Below are 26,389 nucleotides of genomic sequence, written 5' to 3' on the forward strand. Positions count from 1 at the left end.
ACATTTCTTTCCAAGTGACTTTTTACACTAAGTGATCAGCATGCGCATGAGGCCCAGGCTAAAATTACAGCACCAAGGGCATATGCAATATTAACAGCAACTGACCTGCCTGCTGCAGTTGGACCGCATGACACTGTGAAAACATAAATATTGAATCAATTTGAAGTCACAACTACTCCAGCTACTTGAGTATTTAAAAATGAATATTAGTGAAATTAGCATCCGACCAATTTTGTGTTAGTGCGGCAGGTTTCGTAGTTTATCAGTGTGACAATATCTTGGTCAGTGAACTAACACAACACAGTAGACACAGCTGTAGTATCAGTCAAATTAACTCAATAGCTATAATTAAATTACAAGTATTATAAGTATGTAGTAATTATTTCTGGCTGATTTTACATGTTTCTACAGTTGTAATGATTATAAAACTGAATGAAACCTAATCTATTATCATTTATGGAATAATAAGCATGCACACTGGGCGTCAGCTGCGTTGACTGATAAGAAGCAGAATAAGCCAGTGTGATCAGGGGAGGGATAGAGAGAGATTAAAAGATTTAAAGCTCACTTTGCCTATGAATATCAGATGCCTATCTGTGTTTTAAAGTCCCAAAGAGGCAATGATCATCTGTCAGGTCGACAAGGTGTTGGAGGGAATCTATCTTATATGCATCTTGGCATTTTCCAACAGTTTCCTTTGTGAAGCAAATTTCACACCCACATTCCTGTTGTATCAAAGAGCTATACAGTACAGCAGCTGTCAGCAACAACTAAAAGCATTTCTTCTTATCCTAAATCTTTGCTTGATTTTCATTCTTCTCCGTGTGCAGTCAGCAACAAAATGTAGTAAGTGATTCATACTTCATTCAAAAAGCCGGCTCTCTTCCATACTGTGTGACTGCCAAAGCCAGCAGATACTGAACAATTGTTTGGCTCTCCTGACCAGACCTGGCATCTGAAAGCTTCTCACCACTAGTCTCTCTTGGCCCCAGCTACCAAATAAAAACCAGTAGCTGGCAGTCACAGGCTAATCAAGTTGTGAAATGACCTGAGCCCTTTTTTGATACTGGAACAGCCGGGTAAGGAAGGCTTCCGCTAAAGGACAGCCCTCCTTCTAAATTCAGCATCACCCTTAGCTCTGTATTCACTATCTGACTGAGCTTGTTGCAAAAGTACTTGTGAACTTGGGAATTTCACAGAATTTCATTGAATTAACTTAAACTTCCTGAAATTCCAATTCCAATTTCCTCAGTTGAATTGGAATTGATTAATTCAATCATGAATTGAACCCAGTGTGATGTGATTTCACAGACACACAGTACGGTAAGAATGAGTCCATGTGGTGCTTAAAGGAAACCATCACTTGGATAGTCAAAACTCACCGAGCATCTTTCATGGGCCTCCTCCAGACAAAATAGGGTCTACACATTACCACAAGATCAACTTACAGTGTGTAGGCTATTTTGTTTTGTGTAATAAAATAATGATAGGGGTATTATTTAAATCCCGATCAAATGGGAAAGGGAACGCTGAGTGTTCATTTTCAGCAGAGAAAATAGAATTTGCATGACTTTGCTTGTTGCACTACTACTTTTATCTCTAGTTTTTGCTGACGAAGACAAATTGGATCCAAAAACAAAAGATAGAGCATGCTTCCGTTTTACTGCTTGCATGTTCTCTATCACGTTTAAGCGTACCTTTTATACCCCACCTGTACTGTAAGGAGGTAAAATTTGGGGCGGGACGCAGCCCTCGGATGCTAAGGTAAGTTCCCTCCCCATGGGTGTGTCTACCGCCGGCGGACCTCAGTCTATCCACCTGCAGAAGCCTCTTCCCTTCACTACAGACTTGAGCGCCGCTGCGCACAGCTGAATCCCCAGCACTTCTGTCATCTGAGGGAACAACTCTTTGTTCTGACCTAACTTAGTGGGAAAATACAGAGTCTATTGATGAGATCACTTCAAGTCAAGGTGGTTGTGTCAAGTTAATTTAAATCCAAGCTTTGTTTGGCTGTTGGATAATCGCGGGATCTGCGGCGGATACACTGATATTACAGTGTGCGGACAGAGGAGCTCAAAGGATCTGGATGAATGGTTTCTAAATGTTGACCAGTATTAATATAATATCCCGTGGACATAACTAAAAGGTAGGTCGCAATACTATTGATATTTTGATACCAGTCAAGTCAAATTGTATTGAGACAGATGAGCTAATAAAACAATGGGAAGCCACATTAGGTGCTGGAGTCGAGCAATGCCTGTGTTGCATGTGCAGTAAATTACTGGACAATAATACATTTGATTTATTTTATTTTTTGTTTTTAAAGTTAAGTAGAATAATTTTGTCTTGAATGTTTTGAAAGGCGTAGCCTAAGTGATATCATGATCACTACCTCGTTCGTATTTAAGAGTTTTTTTTATATTTCCATTCCTTATTTTATTGGACTTGGGAGGCGTCCTAAGCAAGTCAGTTTTTGCAGTAATTGGCTAGTTTCTTTATTTCAAACTGCAAGAACAGTGGCTGCTTCTCAGTGTGTGTGTGTGTGTGTGTGTGTGTGTGTGTGTGTGTGTGTGCGTGTGTGTCTGTGTGGTTTGTGTATGTGTGTTGAGGTTGGGGTTGAGATTGCTATAAAGTTTTTGCTGTGATCTTGTAGTTTCAGGTTGTAATCTACTCTTCACTGTTAATATTAGGATACTACTCCTTTCTACTCCCTAATACTATACTATTCCCAGTCCCAGGTAAATGAGGCATGGTTCATACATGCCCTTATAATTTAAAGCCAAGTCACGCTTTATTTTGGTTATTGGTCTTTGGAGTCAGGTCTGCCTTGGGGGCTTAATGCGGAACTTGATCCTAAGACCCCGAGTGGCTGTTTGACCTCATACCCTGTTGATCCACGTTTACAAGTAGAGCAGTGCCATGCATGGGCGATTATAGCAAAACCAAAACAAGGTTGCTTTAAATGTCTAAAAACCCTGCAAATAAGCTCAGATATTGTCTTCATCAAGTTTTCTGTGGTGGTGTTTCGCAAAGTTATTTAACCTCGTCCCCGCTGATAAACTTGGAAAGTCTAGAGATACTTGTAGGCTATGTTAATATTGTTTAGCCTACAGCCGGTTGTAGCCTACCATAGAAGTGAGGATAGATGCGCTTTGTGCTTTAATTTGTGAACACTGATTTATGCGCGCCAGGCGTAACGATCGAGCTCCCTATTAATTCAGCGTATCTCGCTTTATGTATAGACTAATAATGAGTAGGCTATATAACTCTTGACTCATATGATTCACTCTCGATTGGAACAGGTATTTGCTGCTTTCACAAATGCCTTTTGTTTCACTATTTATGGAAAGCACTGGGCGTGAGGATCGGCAGAGTGAGGCAGCGCTGCTTCTTCTGGCGCTGTGACACTGGAGCTTCCGTCCATTCAGAGCAGCGCTGTCCTGTAGCACAAAGGAGAAAATACCATCAACAATAACTAGGCTACGGTTGTTTAGGGAAGGAGTATTATAATGAGTCGTCACAGGATTGATATGAAATGCACTGAGAGGAAGAACATAGAGCCAGCAATGATTATTTATAGAGTATCTGATGTGAAAACTACATTCTGCCCTATAAGAGTTTCTTGCCAGACTCCTGCAGCTCTTAACCATTCTTTTAGTGGAGGTTAAGGTACCTGGCCAATATCATTACCTACTTACATATTGCATAAAGAAGTGAAAGAATACCTGATATTTATTTTAAACATTGTGTGTCTTCGATGCCCTCTATACTAATTACAAATATCCATTCATGAATATTCACAAAAAATGCATTTTTGAACATAAAGTGACCCAAATCTTAGCACAGTGTCTAGGACCTTTTACAGCTCAGTGTCAGGTTGACTTTCTGTCTTGTGAGTGTAGACTGCTAAGCTCAGTGGTTGAAACTATAGGCTACTAAAACTACTTACTGTTTTTAAGAGTGGATGTATTATTGCAGCTCAGTTCTCCAGGCAGTGAGGGAGAGTCAGGTGTTGCAGTTGGTGTGGTCTGTCAGTTGTAAGTGTAAAGGCCAATAATCGTTCTCTGATGTGACCCCCCCCCCCCCCCCCCCCTTCTGTCCCTCAGCTCCTGGACTCTGCATCTCCTCTGTTCGGAAACAGAGGGACAATGTTGTGGGACAAACTGTGCTGGCTGCTGGCCCTGCTGGCCTTATCATCCGGGGCATCCGGGCCATCCGGGCCATCCGGGGCATCCGTGCCATCCGGGGCATCCGGGACGCTGCCCGCCTCCAACGAGCCCCTCTCTGCTCCCCGGGTCTTTCTGTCCTTCAAAGGTAAGGCGCTCTCACACTATTGGCTCCAAATGCACACCGTGTATGTGACCCAGTTTGTGTCATTCTCTACGTCTCTGCAGCTTTAAGGACATATAGATTTGATTACTACTATTATAGTCACTTTTCAGGCAGTAACAGTTTCAGGGTTTTTTTGTCTTGTGGGATAATTGGAAAGAGTAAGGTGTCAGTGCCAACTAAATCCATGGCTTGGCAAGCCTGGAGTTTGTCCCCTCACTGCGCAACAGAGAGTTTGATTGTCTGCCCCGAGAGAGGGGAGTGATGAGAGGGATGACGAGAAGTGCTGCTGATTGTCCCTGCTATTCAGAGCCAGAGAATATGTCTTCATTTAAGCGTCTGGCTGCCATTAGTTCCCCAAACAGGGCTTTCTCTGACCTCGGCTCCCTTCTGAAATCAAGTCAGATTTAACACTTGGCTGGGCACATGCTCGGGGCGCCGGCCCAGCACGTTATGGATGTTTCTCAGTGCCACATGAGACCCTGTGTGTGTTGAACTGTCCCTTTAAAATAGGTCTCAGTGCTGCTATCTCCGGTGCTTTGTCATTCCAGCGCAGTACATGTGAAGCTCATGAGGTTTACCTGCCGGTGCAGCTCAAGGCAGAGGAGACTTCATTAAGCCTCTGATGAGTTAAAATCCCCATCCTCTCGGATGGTGACACTTCAGATCTTGATCCATGCATAAACCATGCATCTAGTGGAATATGAACAGTTATGAACACTGAATTGGAATTATTAATAAAGTCAAATTTATGCAGTGAACAATCTGTCAAGCACTTGTTATGATCTGTCAAGCACTTGTTTCTACATCTGAAAAGCACCAGTTGGTCCTGGAATATCAGGAAGGATTTCTCTACTCTAATTCACTTTTTATGACTTCATGTCATGGGCTATGTATTGTTACTCTGAAGAGGACATAAGATTAAATTATAGACCTTTCAGTTTATAGGCTTTGGCAATGAAGACTTGCCCTCTTTCAGTCTCTCCTCTTCTTCCACAGTTTTTTGCTTACCTGTCTGTTTTCTCTCCCTCTCTCACACATCCTCTCTCTCCCTCTCTCTCTCTCTCTCGCTCTCTCTCTCTCTCTCACTCTCTCTAATCGAGTTGGATTTCACAGTCTACTGGTCTCACATTTACTCGGTAGAAAATTGTTCATTTATTTTCTATTTCTTTTAATTGAGTTCCTTTTTGTTTTTAATTGGTTTTGGAGGTTACTTTATGCCTCACAGAGCAACTTCAGATACTCGGCGACTAGAATTTAGCATAAGCTGTGCATTTCCTAATTGTATTAGCTTTGCACTATGCTGCTGGGAATTGCTCTTAAATGTGCCTTTATTAATATTTTATGGGCCAGCGTGCTTAACCAAATAATTGGCTTTAAGTTTCATAATACATGTCTAGTGCTGGCATTAAGGTTTGGCTGAATTTTAATAAGTGCCTCTTGAAAACATAATCCAACTGATTTTAATAAGCATTTCAGTTTTGATGCTGAAAGAAGCCACAGCCCCAGCTTACCTCTGGATCATGCATGCAAAGACTTTCCACATTTTTTTGTAATAATAGCTGGTGCATTCGTGATTTTACCAAATGTAGAAGCTGGAAGAATCTGTTTTGGCATATAAAACCACTAACTGTGCTGTTTGCTTCTGTCTATGACCCAGCGTTACATGTTTAGCCATAAAGGCTTCATAATACCAGTTTTCACTCATTATTTACATCTTGTAAAGCTGGTAGAGTCGATTTAGCTGCTGCTGGCTGACATCCAAACCCTGGCCACAGGAGAACCTAGACCTTGTCTTGGCTTTTCTGATCCTCTCTTTCTAACAAAGAAGATGACAGCTTGAACAACAGACAAAGGGTCACACACACACACACACACACACACACAAAGCTAGAGGCAGATAGAATAAATTCATTTTAAACGCTCTTTAAAGGGAAGAGGTAATGTAGTAGTGTAGTATGATACTGTATTAGGACTTGCATGACTAATATTTGTCAGTGTGGCCCCCTGCCTTACAAAGGCTTACTTAGAAATTCCATAATTTTTGAGAAGTCAGATTAGTTTACTGCCTTTTAAAATCCCTACTTTCCAAATGTGTCTATTTTGATCTAAGGTTTTTATATCCTTTATCTTATGTCATTTTGTCTAAGCAAAGAAAAGCCCTACACTGCATGACTAAAAGCTTAAGGATTTACATACTAAAGATTGACCAAATGAGAGAATCAGATCACATGCTATAGCCACCACACAACATCACTGTCACACAACAGCTCATGTTTCATTTCTCTACAAAGACTAAGGAAAGCCTGTCCTCTGGTATTTTGTGTATAGTTTATGCTTATGTTACTTGAGCACAATTATACAGATTTTGTTGATATAAGTTGATTCATCATTTATAGTAAGCAGAGGAAGTTTTTTTGTTCTTTGTTCAACATTAAGGTCTGTGTCCAAAAGATCGCATTTTTACAATAGTTTTCAGTAAATGTTTACTACCAGTTTTATTAGAGGACAACATAAACTGAAGGGCAACAGCTGATATTTCTGTCTAATGAGGTTCCTAAAGTAGCTATTGAGTGTGTTAGCGCCAGGCTGAGTTATTAGCAGTGATAAGGGCCAAGAGAGCAAGCAGCGGCTAAGAGCAAAGGAATGTCCATTCAAAGCTCATAAGGATAGATCATCTACCCCAACTAGAAAAGAGTTGAGACATAGCACAAACACATGCTCCACAGCACGCCAGGCAACCATCCATCTCTCCTAACTATAGATTGCGTATTTTTCTAGAAAAGTGGAATGCAACACACCGACAGCACGTACATACATGGTAAAATTCTACATTACACCCTTTTCCTCAGTACATTAACTCAGAGGCGTATGATGGGTTATGAAGATAACTTTGGTTTTGCAAGAGCAAATGAATAGTTGACAGAGAGATAGTGTAGCCATGGTATTTCAATATTACAACAAAAACAAAGGACCATCTTTGTGTGATTAAGTAGGTGTATTGTTTTACATACGGACCGAATGAGGCAGAGAACTCCTATATTTACTTTCAAACAGGGTCTATAATCACATGCTATTTTAGGGCATGGGGCTCGGGGAGGTTGTGACCCTTCAAACAGGAGCCAGTCACACCCTAGGTTAACTGCCCCCGCACTGTGGGAGAATGGGAGTATATTAACAGGTAATAGCTTGTTACGCTAATCGTCAGTCACATTTGAAAGTGTTTAACTTTGTTTTCCTTCTGCCTTTAGTTCAGGGTGAAACACCTGGGTACAAGGCTGGCTTTGGGGAAGAAAGCCTGGAGAGAAAAGACAAAGCCAGACAGTCCTGTAATTGGACAATTTCTCTGAAAGAATCTTAAGGTTACTTTAGCTTCTGCTCTCTGTCACGTTCTCCCTATAGCAGTCTTTCTCTCTCGTGTAATGGATACACGATTGTCATGTCTGTACAAAGAGTTGACTGTTGGCTCACCTCTCCTGATATTAGACATAAGATCAGAAACGGCAAGATGTCCTCTGCTTCTTTATTCTGTGAATAATTAGGCTGCTACTAAGTTTGAACTCTCAGTTCTATTTTTGACTCTGCAGCAATAGACCTTATCTCTCACCGTAGATTAAGGTTCTATAGGCAGATATGTGTAGAAGACATGTGGGCAGACCTGTGTCTTCAACAAGTGATATCAATGCAAATTCCTTCTGTGCAGATGGTGCTTTTGGTGTCCTTTTGACTTCTTTAGTGAAAGAGAAAGCAATATAGTAATATGTGTCTAAGTCTTTAAGCTTGTGTGCGTGTGTCAGAGAGCGAGAAAGGAGAGAGAAAGAGGGAGAGAGAGAGAGGAAAAGAGAGAGAGAGAGAGAGAGAGCCCTCTGTAATATTGTTGGCGGACACCTTTTCCACAGAGATTGTTAGAGAGATGCCAAAGCAAAGTTTATCTCCTCACATCTCTCCCAGGCTGCGAGGTTCTTATATAATTGCGACATTGGAGACAGAGCTAAGTGCCTGAGCCAAGCCTTGCCCTCCACACCACACTGAGGATCTCAGCGATCAATGAGCTGCTGGAAGCTTATCCACAGCTAACCTGTCTGCCAGCAGACAACGTTGACTCCTACCTACCCAGGGTGTCTCCGTAGTCTGGCTAGTGAAGTCCACACATACCTGCCAGACAAGGCTCCTGCCTGTGCCACTCCCACAGACATACAAAAGTGTCTTTTAGGCACACATCCACTGTCTGCTTCAATTGTCTTGATCTGTCTCCTTTAAACAAAGGTGAGCAGGCTGCATGAAACCAAGCCCCTGATATAACCTATTGTGATTGTCTAATCACTGGGGAGATGGCGTCTGTGTTCAGTCTGTGATTACATTGTTCTCATAACCCAGAATCCCACCTTGCTATTCAGCTCAGAGTTAATGTCATTAATTAGCCATATCATCAGATCACAGAAACAGCTACATTACACATTACGTTACATTTTATACATGCATTGTCAGAGATGTTAAACACAATGAGACCATTTTGCACATCTGTGTGAAAAGGCTGTTTTTCATCTTCGTTGTTTTTCTTCTTCTGTTAAATATCGTGTATAAATATCCCTGTGTTACTTACTGTACTATAATCACTTCACAACCATTACTGTCCATTGCATCAAGGCCTAGCAGCCCACTATCTCCTTTCCCATTGCATTCTCTTGGCAAATCAAGCCTAGCTTGCAGGGACTGGAGTGAAATATACCTGGTTGTTTGATTGCTGGCATGTAATGAGAATAAAATAAACCAGTCATCGTCCTCTCAGTTAAGCTTGGATGAGAAATGGCAGAGAAAAGTTTAGCCTACTTCGTCTGGTGGGAAGTATTCCCACCACTTTGATTGTGAGCCGAAGGATGACAGAACATTGGACATTAACGTTATTTAGTTTCCCTCATGAGTCACAGCAGAGGCAGTTGGGTTATCCCAAGGTAATGTAGGACACCAACCAACAATTTTGGGGAATGGAAAAGTAATATGAAGTAGCATATCAAGTGAATGCTCATAGGGAGTAATAAAGGAAGTAATAACAATACTTTTGAAATGAGTAATGTGTTACTTTTTTTCAGTAACAAGCCCAGTACTTGTTAGATACTGCTCTTTCACATCTTCCTACGTGCAAATAAGCTCTTTAAACTGTTTAAATTATACTGCACATGCCACCCTGTGCTGTTTGATCCACTCTATACATACCATGTCATATCATATTTAATTCACATCCTTCTACCACTCCCTTCCTCTCATTCCTCTACCTACCAGTTGTGCTTGTTTACAACTTTCCCAGCAGATAAACATCCTCAGTTTACTATAAAGGGAAACAGGTTTGTCACAGCCATTTACTGAGCAACATCAACTCAAGCATAACAGAATCTGAGAAATCCTGGAATGCAGAATGTTTTGGGTTTTCTATAAATGTCTGTCGGCCATATTGCTGGTCATTGTGCTTGCCCGGTATGCAGCATCCATACGTCACTGTGCCCATCAACAGTCAGTAGTCCAGAACTACAACCTTTCCCCATTATCTCCATTAGAGAATATGAGGGCGCCGAAAAATGCTTCAGCAGAACAGTGTGTGGTGGCTGTGGCACGCAAGCCTGCAGCAATTATTATTACAATACTTTGCTACCTTCTCTCCAGAGATGGTGTTGGTGGAGGGGGGTGGGGGGGTACTACATCCCAGCAACCTCTGCTCTGCAGGATACATGCTGTCAAACTGTGATTATTCAGGAGAGAAAAACAGAAGGTGACAGCTCCCGTGCTAAATATAGTGTCCTTTCTGTCTCTGCTTCTTTCTCTTTTTATTTCCCTCTCCTCCTCCGCCTTGTCCTCCTCCTCTCCCTTACTCTACTCTCACACCCTCTCTACTTGCTTGTTGATAAGAGGTTGGCAGTGTGAGTCAAGGGAGGAGAGCACCCAGTATGCCACCCACAGCAGGGGCGCACTGTTTTAGCACACTCAAAAGGGGAAAGGGGAGAGGGGGTCTCTGAAGTGCCCCGACTTTCCTTCAGAGGGGGTGAGAGGGTGCATGGAGGGCACAACGAGAAGGGAGCAGGGGAATGTATAAGGGAGGTGTGGGTGGACATATATGCCTCTGAGGGCAAAGGAAGGTTTCACATACCGGCTCTGTGAACGTGCAGTAAGTGTAGCGGTAAGTTGGATCCCAGGCTTGAAAGAAAATAATGTGTCTCCACTGTGTATTCAGCCCTTTTCAGTCAAACTCACCCTATAAATTGCTGGCTCACCATCCTTAAATGATGTCACAGATTAAAAGGGAGAAATGCAAATATAAACTAGTGCAACGGACAGGATTGAAAATGAAAAGCAGACAGTTCGCTCCGCTGTGAATATTTCTTCTGAGCAGGCGACGGCAACTTGGGCCCATGACTAAGTACTTAATCATGCTGGGATCTCTCCCTGCAGTGACAGAAATGCACAACATCCAAATGAAATCATAATCACTCTGCTATTTATTATTCCAATCTTTAGCCATTAGGCATTTTAATCATAGATTTAATTATCTGTACAGGGGAAGAGCAGATCTACTCATCTAGTCCTCTCAGGATCCGCCTGTCTTCCTCACCACTCAAGGACTGTAGATTATTAGGTCTAGACAGCAACACCCAAACAATATAGTTTCCTTGACAACGGTGTGGTAGTTCGGTTACTGTGGGACCTGAAGTCTTTTTCGGACCAAGTGGGCACACTGGTTCTGTAGGATGCTCGTCCCATGTCACTCCATTATTTGTAATCTGTACACTGCAAAAAATTTCTTATTTTCAGTCATTAGGCTCATATTCAGCCCTCAAATCTTATTTTTCTTAATCCAAGAAAAAAATTCTACCAGTGAGGTGAGATAACTCCAATTGTTTCCAATGCAGTTTCACTTGTTTCAGGAATTTTCGGGAATGAATAAAGCAGATCACTGCACTACTATCAATAAAATGACACTCGATTCTACTAAATTCTTGGAACAAGTTGATTTGCATTGGAAACAAGTGAAATGATCTCACCAGGCAGTTTCCTTTACTTGTTTTAAGAAAATTTGGATTTTAGGACTCAATAACAGACTTGTTAAGATGGAGATTTTTGCAGTGTATAGGCCTGATGGTACTGTGTGGAGAGGACGCTGTTAAATCTCACAAACAAAAACAGAGTGGAGCGAGGAGAGAGAGAGATAACAGGATAGTAGAGCAAGGTGAACAGAAGAGGGAAAGTTTGCTGTTGGTGCAAGTAACTCTCTTCCTGTCATGTCAAATCCACTCATACACTATACAGTTAAGATTCTCGCCTAATTTCTCACACTCAATCTGTCTTTACTCCACATTTTACCTTTCAACAGTTTTCCTCCCCATTGCCTCGTGGCTCCCAGGAGCACTTCCAGTGATGGCATAATGTTTTAAGATGCTGACCTTATACAGTATGTGCCTTGATGAATTTATATTTTCATGCATGTGTGCTTCCTGGGAAGTTTTCTCTTCCTACTACTCTGATCACCCATGAAGAACAAGAGAAACCATTTATGCGTTTCCCAGACTGCAGTCTTCAAAACATGCTGTATTAAGAAAACATGCTGTATAAAGTGTTTTTAGTTAGAATGATATCATACATATGTAGATGATAGTTTTCTTCACATGGGAGATGCTTTGGCAGGCTTGATAAATAGCCCTTCCATTTCTCTCTCTGCTGTGTAAAGGGGGGCAACACTCAGCAGGGAGTGAGAGACAGCTACACTGTGATGGATGTGTGTGTGTGTGTGTGTGGGAATGGCAGTGTGTGTGTGTGTGTGTGTGTGTGTACATGCTTGCGTGTGTGTCTGTGTCCACGTCTCTTGGTCTCTGCTGCAGCCAATTTTTTTGATCGAAATGTGGCAGACAGGATAAAAATAGGCTTAGGCCTCGGTGGTACATCAGACTGATGTCAATTTTATTTTTCCTGGTTTAAAAGAACCACAGAAGTGCATTTAATGTTTCGGGTATCCAAGCGCTTGGAGTGCTTCATGTAGTTAATTGGTTAGTGTAGCCTTTGTAATTGTCTCTGTGGAGCTTCTGAGCACTTTACAGAGTCCCTACTTTTAGAGGTATGATTTTAGTCGTTATTAGAAGCAGATTATTATGCAGGCTGTGATCAACCTCACTACATGCAGAGGAGCAGAGGAGGACAGAAGAGGCAGGGGGGTTGAGGAGGACGACAGTTGTTGTGCTTAAGAGACAGAGTTAGAGAGCGAAATGATAATGGATTTCACAAGAAGCGTTTTTCTTAAGATTCAAAGTGACAAAGAGGAATGAGAAAGGGTCTTTTAATATTCATCTCCTCAAGTCCATGTGCCTGTGCCTGTGTCTGTGTGTGTGTGTGTGTGTGTGTGTGTGTGTGTGTGTGTGTGTGCGTGTGCGTGTGTGTTGTGTGTGTCTGTGTTTGTGTTTGTGTATGTGCGAGAGTGCTTGCAGAGCTTCTGTAAAGAGCTATATATGACACTACTTTGGTTTGGTTGCCATAGCAGCATCTACCTGTCACTCCTTACAAACCAAATCGGGTTCAAATGATTCTCTCCACAGAGGAGAGGTGGAATGCAATCACAGCCTTGTGCTTATTTCCCCTGACATCTGTTGTCTCGTCTGCTCACAGAAAATCCAGAAATAAGCCGGCGTCGAGAACAAGAGTTAGTTAAGACAAATGACGACTTGGAAAATGAATTTGGTAAAATGATGAACTCTGATAAGGATCTGATAGGATGTAAAGTTACAAATTGTGTGGAGTGGGTGGGTGGGTTGCATGGTAGTGAGTGAGAAAGTGAAGGATTAGGACGTGCTCTCCAGATGTGGCCCTGCTCCTCGGGGGTTAGCAACCAGGACTGAAATTAAGGAGACACAGGGTCAAGGGCGCCTCTCAACTTGTTTACCCAGACACCTATCATTCATTACTATTTGTCTGTCAGTGGTAGGATCTTGTTACTGCAATGCCATTGACCTTATGGCGGACATTTTGAACCTTCAGGGTGGGAAACATACCCGAAAAATTGGCATATAAAACTGGTGTTACTTCAGAGACCTAACTGCTATAAAACAACAACAATCACAACAACTGCTTGAATATAGCAGGACAGTTAGCTAGCTTTAATGTGCCAACTAGCTAGCAATAATGGGCCAAATATATTAAAATGTGAGCATATCCCTCCAGATACTTGAGATCCATTAATTTCCATTCAGTTTTTCAGTGGGGAATCTGTGAAATGATGAGTGTTTGATGCATCTTGGTGCACAACAGTAGGACATAGCTGTATTTGTTCTTCCAGGTAGATTTCCCACCCAAAGTGTTCAAAATGGCCGCCATGTGAATAAGGTCAATGGCTTATGCTTTGTCCCCAGAGGCAGACAGAAGCTGGACAGGGAGGAGACATTGGAGGTAGAGGCCTGGTTAGGAGAGGACAACAGTTGGGCTGTGCTATCAGTGACAATAGGCATGTCCTGAGAATGATAGTGAATTTAGCGTGGGAGGAGAGGCCGGAAAATAGTTATCTATGGAGCTTTTGTTGGTATCAGGTGGAGAAAGATGGCCTGTCTAAGGGGATTTTCTTCAGCCCCATCACAATAATGTTACATGAATTTGACATGAGTGCAGGCTGGTACTCCTCCGGACAGAGAAGGACATGTTGAACTGTCGAGCTCATCCTGTTTCAGCTCAGAGAACATCCAGGGGGAATAGGAGGAAGGGAAGGAGGGAGGGAGAGAGAGAGAGAGAGAGAGAGAGAGAGAGAGAGAGAGAGATTGGGAGTCATAGATGAGGAGCGAGGGACTAGAAGCGGGGACTGTCGGGAAGATAGGGCGAGTGGATGAAAAAGTGAAAGGAGCGATAGAGCAGACTTAGAGAGGACTGTGAGAGTGCTAATGGACTACAGGGCATCAGTGTCAGGTTTGCTATCTCAGCCAGACCGGCGTGGATGGATGGAGGGATGGGAGGATGAGAGGGAGAAGGGGGAGTGTGGGTGCACGAAGGCATACTCAGAACAAATTGTGTGTCTGTTTCCCATTAGCTATGTATGAGTGTTGGTTGAGATGGTTTACCTCAGCTGGTGAGTGCTCCGGCTGCCTCCACAGTTCAGCTCCTTGCCAATGCCCTGACAGTAACCTCAGCACATGCCCCCCCCTCGCTGCAAGGTCCAGTGAAAAAGTCAATGAAGCCCACTGACTGTATTCACACTTACGAATTGTCACACAAACTGTTTTAAATCATTTGGTATGGGAGAACATTTGGGCTGAAGCCTGAAGTGCCGTCTGAACCATACATCTATTCACTGACGATACAAAAATGGTTGGATGCCAAAGTACGAACTTGTACAAATATTTCTTTTCGCTGAGTGCTATTGCGATCAAAGTGGCTCATAACATACCAGTTTGGCAAAGCCTGATGGGAAACTTTCTTTTTAGTCATTCCTAAATGAAAGGTCAGTGTTGTTTTTGTGTTGAGACAGAAGCTGGGCAACCTCAAACCCCCACAGCCCTCATGAAAGTTTTCAGCCAGACGCAGGTGTGGGAGATTCAGACTTTAGTCTATCAGGCCTCTGTGTGTGTGTGTGTGTGTGTGTGTGTGTGTGTGTGTGTGTGTGTGTGTGTGTGTGTGTGTGAGTGTGTGTGCGTGTGTTGGATGAGGACCAAGTCGCTGTCTACGTGATTATGGGAGTGATTAGGCCTGTGGTTGAGCCCAACCATGATCCCGTGGGAGGATCCTATAGCGGTGTTTCACTGTTGGATTAGAAACGCCGGAACATTCCTCCTCCTCCTCCTCCTCCTCCTCCCGCCTCTGTCAGAGCTGTATTTCACCATTTACTTACAACCCTCTCTCCCTCAGCGCTATCCTCAGCCCAGAATGAGTTCTTGGCACAACGTATACTTCCTTCTCTAATATCCCCACCAGGTAGAAGAATATCAATATCCATCTGTGAATGGAATAAAAGGGGCAAGTGTTTTGCTGGTTGTCAGCATTCAACACCACTTACATCCAGTCACTCCTGATTGTTCTCACATCTGCAATATTCTCTCTGCAGCATGCATAATTGGTGAAAACTGAGCTTCAGTCAAATCCTAACTTCATTACAAAGTCCACTTTCCAAGCTATAGATGTGAAGCTTCGTAGATGGTAAAGCCCTCAACGTCAGATTTCTCTCGATTCAAACGGATTTGTATTCCCCATGTTCCACCGCTACTGTGGCTTTAGGCATGTAATGTCTGAGTGAGTTTGAAGGTTGGGGTGTCACTTAGACCTCTGACATCACTCCTGTGTGGGCTGGGACCCCTTGAACCCACCCCATCCTGGAGGAACAACAGAGAGCAGAGGAGTGGAGGAGGAGTAAGGGGAGAATGTGGTGGAACATGAGGTTTCAAGGCCTTGTTTTCTGGGTTCATGCACTGATGGGTTTTCTGTGCCGCTGATAATGTGCTGATTGTGAGGGGAGGAGATGGCCTCTCATCCCTGATTATTGTGGCAGTTGCATTGACATGATGCCAAGATTTCCCCCATGCCTGCCCTGTTCACTCCCCTTTGCCTCCCAGCTTTGTTAGTCCGCCCTGTTCTCAGGAACCCTCTCTAGGTGTCCCTAATGGTATGTTGGCAATGTTGTCCATGGTATCTGTGCCATGTGTGTGTGTGTGTGTGTGTCTGTGTGTGTGACTGCATACATATGTATGAATGAGAAATAGGAGCAAGGGCCTCCTATGTTGCTGTTGTTATTGTTGTTGTTGGTGTCGACGCCTCACTCATCCCGGTGAATGGACTGCTTGGTCTCAATAGAAGAGGGGCGTTTGTGTGGGCAGGGTCCATCATTCATTTACTTCATTCATGTCCCAGGGGAAGCGGAGGAGGAGTGGCATACAACACTGGCACTGCATACATACTAAAAGCATCCCTGTCTCTCCCTACCTCCCTCTGCTCTCTCTCTTTCTCTCTCTCTCTCTCTCTCTCATCATTCTCATCTCCCTCACTTTTCCACTTCTTGGCACAAATGCTGAAACAATCATTACTGAAAGCTTGGCTGTGATCCCGTGCTTTCATGATCTGTAGGATTTCATGTTGGATGAACTGATGTGTTCCTCTGGACTATGTGCTAAGCCACACTACAGTGATGGAAGACTACAGGCAGGCAGCCCTCAGGAGGCTTATAGCAAGCAGCACCTCCTGGCACAAATGTGTCTAGAACACAGAGGCACTAACTTTTCTCAGCAGTCCACGGCTGACAGATCTAGTTTTAATGTGGTCCCCTCAGTTGAGAATCAGACAGAGGAAACAAAAAAATCTCTTTTGCCGTAGGGAAGATCTATGGACTAAATAATGGTTTGTTCATATGTAATCGCCTTTAGAAAGTTAAAAAGGCTGCAATCCATTAGCCTAAGACAGTTGATTACACCAGTGCTGCACACAGGATTGGTGCACACTGCACAGCGTGAAATTTGCCTATTCACTACCGTGGCCGGATTACACTGTCCTATTAAGCCATCTATGCATGATTAATTCGTCACAAACCATTGCATTATGGGCAAATTAGACCATAAAAACAACAGTGACTTCAGGTTTCTTGGCTGCTATACTGTGCTGTGCACTGTAGCGGTGAACTGCATTGTTCTTTGTTGCTGATGGTTTCTCCAGGAAACCTGAGAGCCGCAACGTTTTTTGCAGTTGGCTGGTACAATAACATGCAGGCTTTTTTCTCACTGATCTGGGAATACACAGTGATGTTGCAAGAAAAGGAGGGAACAGAACTTGATGAATCAAGTTAGAGGAAGAGGATTTTTCAATCCAGGGTAAAAGTGATGGCTAGCACTGAATGTTTTAAATTTCATTCAACAAATCTGATGTTGTAAAATTAAAAATAAAAACCTTGCTTTCCATCAGACCAGTGTCTGTACAGACCATTTAATTTCTTGTGGATATTAATTCTCGTTAGCTTGTATCTGTCCTTCACAAATGTAAGCCTATACAGTAATTCAAGCATGATAATAACATAAGATCATAAAGCTCTTGATAAGGTCTCATGAGGAGAAGTCCAGCTGGTGCTATCATAATAGTCCTGTTGCAGCAACAGTTACCCTGCAAATTCAGTTTAAATTAAAACTTTGTCCCTTCATATTTTTCCACAAGATTGCAGGACTTGATTGCATGAAGATCAAAAGACTTGATCGTATAGTTTCTCTGCACTCCCAACTCAAGCTTGTGTGAATGTTCAGAATGATTCGCCCATTTTTAGTATGATCATAACCAGACTTCTGAACATGCTACAAGAGAAACTCTGGCAAGCAGCAAACAAACAAGCCCTAAGCAGAAAAATAACTTGTCTGCTGTTCAAATCTGATGGATGAAAAACAGATAACTAAGATAGGGCAGGGAGCGTGAGTGAGAGAGAGGCCACTCATAAACGCAGATAGGAGAAAAGACTCTCTCCATTCCTGGTGTGGATCAGTCTGTGTTTGGTTGTCTTATCGGTGCAGAGCGGATGGCTGAGTGCTGATTTATGAGAAGGTATGACAATGTAAGATAAGAGGGTTTTTAGCCTCCATGTGTCCCTGCAATCACTGGCCGTCTTCAACACCCCGCCTGACTAAGGATGGAGGGTCTGTGACCAAGAGTTCCCGCTGTCACGCATGTTGCTCTCTTTCCAACTGATAAAACAATCACTCATGCCTCCCTCTCTATCTCTTTCTCTTTTTTTCTCTTTCTCCATATATCCTTCTATCTCTCTCATCATTCTCCAAACAAAACAGATACTTCCCAGTAATACTTTATTTTGTCAAACCTGTCTGAGCATCTCCCACCAGGGTGTGTAAATGAGAACCTTTCAGTTTCAGTAAGTGTGAGCCTAAAGCCAAATAGCTAAGACATGAATCCTATAGGATAATTGGTTGGTTCTGAGACACAACCAGTATGGTTTTTAATATGTTGCGTCATCTTGTGATCTGTCTTGAAGTGGAGACAGAAGGCATGTTTACAGCTAAAATGTCAGTTAAACCCCTCTGTAACAGGGTTAGAATATTCTTGGCTATGACTGCATGACTGTTTGAAAGGTCATTTCAACATTGCTTATCTATCTCCAGTTGTGTGCATACTAACTTTCACTGAGCAGAACAGCCAACAATAACATGCCAGAGAAATTATAGCAATTTTCTGATTGGCTGTTAGTATTTGGTTGCATAGAGTTTTTGTTCCACATGGTGCATATAATTGATAAAGCTCTTAATCTGAACAAGGGGCAATCTTATTTGCTGATTTCATGCCTGGTTTACAGTAATTGCTGTGTAATAATGAGAGGAAGAGTTTATGTGAACCAGAGGCCCTGCTGTGGTCCGCGTAGGGCAGAGAGCGTTATCTTGTATTGTGCTTGTATCAATTTGTCTCACTGTCTGTCTGTGCATCTGTTTCTCTCTCTCTCTCTCTCGCTGTCTGGTTGTCTCTGTTTTGCTGAACAAGCCTCTTGGTTTTGCTTGTGCATTCTTAGCAAGACATGCAAATCTGTACAATCTTGCCAAACTCTTTGACTGCAAAACCTCCGTCTGAATTGGAAGTTGACCCTATAAATTCACTTGGGAAAGTGAATTTATGAAGTCCTGTTTTTTTTTCTTTTTGAACTAACTGCAGCAATTCAAAATCATCTCCCAAATGCCCCTAAACAATCCTACTCTGCACACTGACCCTTATGGTCATGGGTGAGAAAAAGGCTACAGGGTCATGGGGTAGGATGTCCCATCTGTCCATCAAACATGAAAGCCACCAAACCAACAGGCGCTGGTGTTTTAAATGGGAGGGGTGAGTATGTCAGTCAGCAAGGGGAGTAAAAAGGCTGCGGATTACACAGACAGACAGTAATCTAAAGGTCTGTCAGCCTGTCAGTCAGTCTGACCTTGGGTAGCACTGCTTTAATTGCAGAGTAGGATGAGAGAGTGGGGCCCGCCCATGGCAGACAATTCACATTATCCATTAAAGATGTAATGGCTGCCAACATGTTTCATCTTGAATGACAAATTTTCCATTCAAAGCGCATTTAGCCTTTTGGAATGTAAATGGTAGTTTTGGCCTGCAATTATTTTCTGAAGCTCGCTCATTTGAAAGTGATTCAGGCCATTTATGTTTGAAAAGTTTTCGTTACATGCAGTATTCTTGGTCATATAGTCAGTGCTTCTCAGAGGCTACACGAACACACATACCTCCAAAACTTTGATGGCGACATGAAGCATTAAGGTGGATTAAGTAGACTGCTGCCTCATGAGATCACACTTCAGTACCCCATCTGTTTACTGAATGATACGGTTATGTTTTTTGCAACTGTTGTGTGGCTGTGTCACGTATCTCTTTCTTCACACCGCTATCACCTTGTCAAATTCTCATCTTCACAGAGACCTTCTGAAATAAAAAAAAAAGAGTGATGACATGTGATGGCAGAAGAAAAATACCTGGGAAATTTGGGGGGGAATTTTCAGACAGGGAGGATTTGTACATTTATTGGGACAAAGGTATTATTACAACTAGTATGTGATTAATACAAGATTTCATATCACTTTTTTACTGCAATCATTACAGTTTGTCTGTTCTTTCCCAACCCCAGCGATTTCCATAAGAATCTTCTATAGCATTCCCACTGTCTGCATTCCTTTATGCCTCCCCTTCCCCCACTTCTGTCCCGTCTCCCTCCACCACCACTCCCTCCATTCCCACTACCATCACCTCCATTGCACAGCCACTCTTCCACAAAGAAAAGACAAATGCCCTTGACTGACAGAGCTCTGCCTCGTCATCCCCCCCTTTTCTTTTGTTTTCTCCTTGTTTCTCTCCTCTCCTCTCCTCTCCTCTCCTCTCCTCTCCTTCCCTCCCCTCCCCTCCCCTCTCCTCTCCTCTCCTCTCCTCTCCTCCGTGCCAAACATGCTGACAGCAAACGGCCCACCTTCAGGAAAGTGCTGTCACTCACAGCATCCGGCCAATAATTCTCACCGGTCTTCCTACCTTTTATTCTTCCCCTAGTTCTCAGCAAACCATTCCTGCTGCGTTCCACTCAATTTTTCAATCAAATGTGTGTGTGTGAGTGTGTGTGTGTGTGTGTGTGTGTGTGGGTATGAAGCTGTTTTAAATGTCTCTGTTGTACTCACAAATGTGGGGTGTGATAAAAAGAAGCAGTGGGATGCTGCATGCTAGCCTTGCTGATAATTGCTGGTGTATGTCACCTGCAGTCTGATCTGAAAATCAGTTTGTCTGCAGTGTGAATTCCTGCAGGCTAGTGCGTTAGACTGATCAAATCACCAAGGAGTCACTAAGGAGAGGGCTAGTGGATTAAGTGAAAGACAGACTAAAAGACACCCAGATAAAGCTGCTACATTTTAAACTAGTCCTGGGAGGGGTCAGTAATGCAGGATCCTTAGTGTAAGCAGAGCCAGTCAAACCCGAGACATGAGACATGAAAAAATACAGCTCATGTTTCTGAGGATCAAACTGCTTACTCAGACTATAGGAAAGCATAATATTAAGTCTGGGCTCTTCCCAAGCAATAACAGCTCAGGAGTTACCTGTAATAACTTGTCAGGGACTATCTGGGTGTTTTTGTTTGAGAATTTACTCAGGAATTCTCTGGGTAAGTTTGCTGGCTAATATGTTATTCTTAGCCAAGGTCATGGTTGCAGTTTAAAAGACTCAAAAGGAAGAGTTTGTGCTCTGCGTGTAATTATCCTCCGAATCATCTGGCTAGGTCAATGCCATATTGATCTGTTGCTGCACAGTCTGCCACTAATGGAATGGATTACTAGAGGAATGTTAGGTTTGATCTGTTTGCAAAGGACTTCTCTTTAGGGAGTGTGTTGTGGAGAAACTTGACCTTCCATGTTCATGGAAGTGTCAATCAACCATGGTTTACAGTGGTGACTAGTTGAGCAAATCAATATATTCCGTCTGATTGTACATGTCATGCATAGCTCTGTCATAGATCGTAAGTAAAATAGTTCAATTAGAAATGATCTATTGAGACACTAATTACAGCGTAGGCCTGTCACCACAAGCGACTGACAGTACAGCAGACTCTGTAGGAATAAAGTTTATTTACTCCTATAAGAAGTAACTTTTTCCCTGGTGGCTAATTTGAGCAGAGCATTAAGTCTTATGGCCATGCATGCCTGTCGCAGCCTTTGTGGCAAAGCTTCCATCTGCTGTTAGCTGAGCACAAAGCCTGTCAGATGAATGCGTAGGCCCTCACCGCAGGCCCTGACTCTGACACCCCATCTTAAGACCACGCCACGCTGCTCAACAACCAGCCACCTGATTGTTGAGCATTATCTGGTTGTCCTCTGCCTGTCATACAGCATTAGTGCAGGAGGCTAGACCGGGGCTCTCTGTTGACACGTACCTGGTCGGGGGTGACCCTGCCTTTGTCTAGCAGAGACGTGGGGGTCAAGTGGGTGTGAGCAGTGGCAGGGCAGGCAGTATTTTGTCGCCCGTGGGGCGGCAGATGGGCCGCTGGCGCTCGCCCATTAGTGGCTTGTTGTATGATAACCTCCCAGATGCCGGTGACCCCTGAGCTAAACTAGCTGGCCTGGCTGGTCATTTTAATGGGACTGGGGGCAGATTTATATTCACATCACAGACCTCTAATTGACCCTCTCTTTTCACGCCCAATAGAGAGTAAGGCATATTTGGAGCAATGTGGTGCATTTGACAAAGGGGGTTACCACATTTGAGCTCAATCTTTATTTAAAGATAATTTTTCTAGCCTTTTTGCCTTGATTATGATAGTTTTTACAATAGAGATAGACAGGACAGATTAGGAGAGAGAGGGGGGAGTGACATGCGACAAAGGTCCTGGGCCAGATTTGAGCTCAGCTTATCAAGGCTCCATGTTGGTTTGTTGAATCTCATTAGACCTGTCTATTTACAACCCTCTTTCTTCATGCTACAGTTAAATACTATTAATGGGTGAAGCATAAGCCTGACAGTCGTAGCAAAATATATCATTATTGCACACATCGTGCATGCAATTCCCCCATCACCCTGCTTCTTCCACCTGTGGCATGCTGGGTGCTAAAGAAAGGAGGAAAGGGATCAACAAAAATAGGCATGCGTTATCTCAATGGGTTGGTATGCAGACAGGGAGCTAGTGGATGCTGGCAGGATCAGACAAGCCAGAGGAAAGGGAAGGTGTCAGAGGAAGCTAGGAGATAAATCAAAATGGCATTAACCAGGCATAGAGAGGGAGATTCAAGATAGATGGCGATGGAATACTCTTCTGTAGAGCTGCCATGACAACACCTTCAAAGAATCCTCCCCACAATGTTCTGGATGGTGTACAAGGCTGGCGGAAACGCTAAAACAATCTGAGGAGGTTGGTGCAGGGCTGGAAAATAGCAGATCTCATTGAGATACTGGCCCGTTTCCCCATCAATCCTCACTGGGAGATAAGTAAGCCTGATTTTGTGAAATAGGAAGCAGGATTTTTCTTATCTGACTTTGGCCATCACCTAAATTTAAGTCATCCAAACGAATGGTCGTTTAAAATGACTAAAGGAAGAAAATGCTTTGGCTTATGTAATATAGCAGAACCATGGCCTAGACTGTGGTCATAACACAGTATCAGCTGTAGGTCAACATTATCTGGGTGAGGAATGATTCAACCTTTACACAAAGGAAAGTCTCTAAAGGTTAAATCCGATTCTGATTGTCTACATAAAATAGAAAGAGAAATTCTGTAATGTGTATCATCAGCATAAAGCATTGCAAATCCGTGCATCAAATGAGTGGTGAAAATACACACACATGTTAAAATCTGTAGTTTTAATGTACTGCCTTGTGCATTCATTTGGACAACTAGCTGGGAGATTTTCAGGTTGAATCTTTTGTAAAACCTAGGGTTGTCACGGTGGGCGGTGTTACCGGTGACATACGGTCTTGGAGTCCACACCACCCCACACCAGGAATACCGTTATTTTGTATTTTGTAAAATAAAAGCACATATTCAGAGCTTCCATGTTCAAGTTAGGCTACAAAATGATAAATGGACATACTAACAACATACTGATCACTAAATCTGATCACTAATATGACAGATTAGGATAAATAGGATTAATTATTTGTCCTTACCTAGTGACAGCAATGTGTCCAGTACAATCCAATGGTAGCCTAAAGAAGGGCAATATGCCAGAATCTGCACTGCACTCACATTAACTCCCTGAGTGTTGAGCAGTGTTATAAATCGCTGATTAAAAAGTGTTACCGTTTACAAATGCCGTTAACGCGAGTTTGGAGGAGTTTGGAGAGGAATTTTAAGTTTAACTTTCATTGTAGTGACGCTGACTTTGATAGCGCTTAGACCTTCTAGTGGCGACAGGCGGTATAACCGGTATGGCCGGTGTTGGGGAGGGAAACAACACCGGTGTCAAAATGGCACCACCGTGACAACTCTAGTAAAACCTCCTTCTCTGGTAGACTGGTAATTGACACTTCAAAAGTAGCAGGGCCAGGAGAAAATCAAATATCCCAATAGAAAGCAGGTTGTAGGTGCTATAGAATATTGCTAATTATATCATTATATCAACTTATTTGACTCATGCATGTAATGAAAATCTTCAATATATCATCTGTAATGCAGCTGTGTGTGCTGTCTATTTAACTTAGATTCATGTAATAAATAAACCATTGACCAACTCTCTGGGAAGCACATTGTGTGTGTGAATTGTGTTGTTTGTAGAGCAGGAATATACAGCTGTCTGTGCTTGAGATAGCACTTGACTGCTTGCTCAGTTCCTTTACTGTTCTCTTTCAGGGGAATCGTGATGTTGGAGAACTTCTCACTCCTCTCCTTTCTCTCCTTCTCTCTACCTAAGCTGGCAGCTGAGATCTCTGTCAGTGTTTTTTGTGTGTTTGGGCACACACTAAGGGAGTTTTGTCCTCTGTCCAACTCATGATTAGAATACACATCAGAGCGCCTCTGTGTGCCTTTGTGAACTGTGTTTTAGGAAGGAGGAAAATTGAATGTTTTTTGCCCCTTCAGCAGCAGAAGAGGGGATCTCAGCCTCTCTGTTGGCCATATAGAGTCAGCCTCAGAGTTTCCATGGCTCTCTCCTGCCTGCTTTGATAAATGGAAGTTCTTAGGTTCGCTGTCAGACTCCTCTACCCTCGGGACTCCTCCCTCCATTCTCACCCCTCTGCCACACCATTTGCTGTTGTGGGTGAAAAATGACCAGAGAGAATATAGTAGATTCCCAGTGCTGGACTGGAGAGTGGAACACCAGGAGAGGGTAGAGATGGCTGTTGTCCCCAGTGGAGCCTGAGTCAACACTTGCCGCTAATGGTCTCTCTAAATTTACCTCCTAATTACCCCCCTCTCATTGCCCCCAGCTAGCACCACATTGGCCATGACCTTGATACTGGAGGAAGCGCGAGGGCACACTTTAAATTAAGCCATGTTCAATTCTGGTTAAAATCAGTGAGAAGAGACGAGAATTGATCTAATGTGGCTTTATCGACAACTGGGCTCAACTTGGGACTATGCAAATTTCTAACGGTCCTAAGAGGAGACAAACTGGATCGAGGAGAGGATTAGCAGATCTTCATAAATAAAGCATGAACAGATTCTTCTGTGAAGCCATCGTGTGTGTTGGCACAGCTGACAGAGGGAGAGTATTTGTTCTAAGTGCCAGGTCAGAGGTCAGCCAGGGAGAGACGGATTTTTCACTCATTCACACCAGCTCCGTCTCATTATTCAGCCCTCCCCTAATCCCTCTAACCTGCGTTGTCACCACTGACCACCGCCGTCAGCCCACACAGCCGCCCCAGCTCCACCCAGCCAGCCCACTGCCAGCTACAGCACAGCTACAACAACAAACACAGCTTCATCATCATTACAGGGGCTTGCAGCATCTGCACGACCCACACACACACACAAACACATGTGCATACAATGGCTAGCCACGGGCCCAGACAGCGCCTTGGGATAGAGCATTTTGTAAACAAAGCAAGGAACCAACCAGTGTTTTCCATGTTCTCCAAAACCCGGGGATTAGTGTTGCCGAGGAAGGGAGCCTGGCAGACCAACTTACTGATTTGCTGAAAGGCAGGGCTTTATGGCATTAACAGCTCTGCATGAATATGGATTTATCATTTCTCTTGGCATCTGAAAGGTTTTTTTGTCTGTAAAAACTGGAAGGTATTCTTGGAGAAATGTGATAAAATGATTGCACTTATTTCTTTGTGTGTAATGCAGCAGAAAATAGGATTATACGGATTGGATCAAAAGCTTTGTGTTACTTTGTGAACAGGCAACAGTAAAAATGTCATTCATTGTATTTGCTTTTTTTTTCATAACTAGGGCAGTGTCCCCCCCCCCCTTATTGGTGACTGAGGTTCGTCTTCCTAATCTCTCCCTGTTCTCCTCCTCTCCTCAAACCAGCCCACCCTAGTATCCCCCTGACCTCCGTGCTCTCTCCTGACCCGGCTTGGAGCAGGCACCCAGACCACCAGAGATAATCCTCATTATGCTGAAGTGTGTAAAGGGCCAGGATGAGCTTTCACCCCAGACCCTTCATGACCTCTGACCCTTCACCTGTGTCCATGCGGGGGTGTTGAGGGCAGCTGTCCATGGCACTGTGTGCTGAGGGAAGGGCATGTAGGGCCCAGTAGTATTCGCTTGAGACGGTACTGCCAGGACAAACCTCTGAATCTCTTAGTAATCACACCGTATTGACACATAATGGCTCTTCATTCTAATGTATCCAAAGCACTGTGTGTACAGCAAATGAATATAGTTTACTGTAATGTCTTATGGAAAGTTATATTTGTTTCTTACATAACAAATATATACATACATACATACATCTTTTCTGGAAGAATCATAATTCAGTATTGGTTATCCCTTTGTATTACATTTGGAAAGCCAATAGGATTGCTCTTGAGGTGCAAGACAAATCAAGTCTACTCCTTCTCTCTACTCTTAATCCCCCTATCTCCTGTTCTCATCACTACATGTATAACATGAAGTGTATGAAGGTTAGGTGTGCAGGCCAGAGAGAAAAATAGAGGAAACTAAATGACC

The 26,389-nt window shown here is 43.2% G+C and overlaps 1 protein-coding gene across 1 annotated transcript in view; it reads left to right on the forward strand.

Moving 5' to 3' along the window:
- The first annotated feature begins 1,904 nt into the window (after window positions 1-1,904).
- Window positions 1,905-26,389, forward strand: part of sema3fa (sema domain, immunoglobulin domain (Ig), short basic domain, secreted, (semaphorin) 3Fa) — a 50,001-nt gene continuing 25,516 nt past the window's right edge. Inside the window, exons 1-2 of the mRNA XM_071517926.1 lie at window positions 1,905-2,146; window positions 4,107-4,314. Coding sequence (XP_071374027.1) covers window positions 4,149-4,314 — 166 coding nt within the window. The 5' untranslated portion in view covers window positions 1,905-2,146; window positions 4,107-4,148. The remainder of the gene's footprint in view (window positions 2,147-4,106; window positions 4,315-26,389) is intronic.

Source organism: Centroberyx affinis, unplaced genomic scaffold (assembly GCF_046629955.1).
Source record: "Centroberyx affinis isolate AG114_WGS23_722 - 3 ecotype Tasmania unplaced genomic scaffold, CSIRO-AGI_Caff_v1 ptg000543l_1, whole genome shotgun sequence".
NCBI classification, from domain to species: Eukaryota; Metazoa; Chordata; class Actinopteri; order Beryciformes; family Berycidae; genus Centroberyx; species Centroberyx affinis.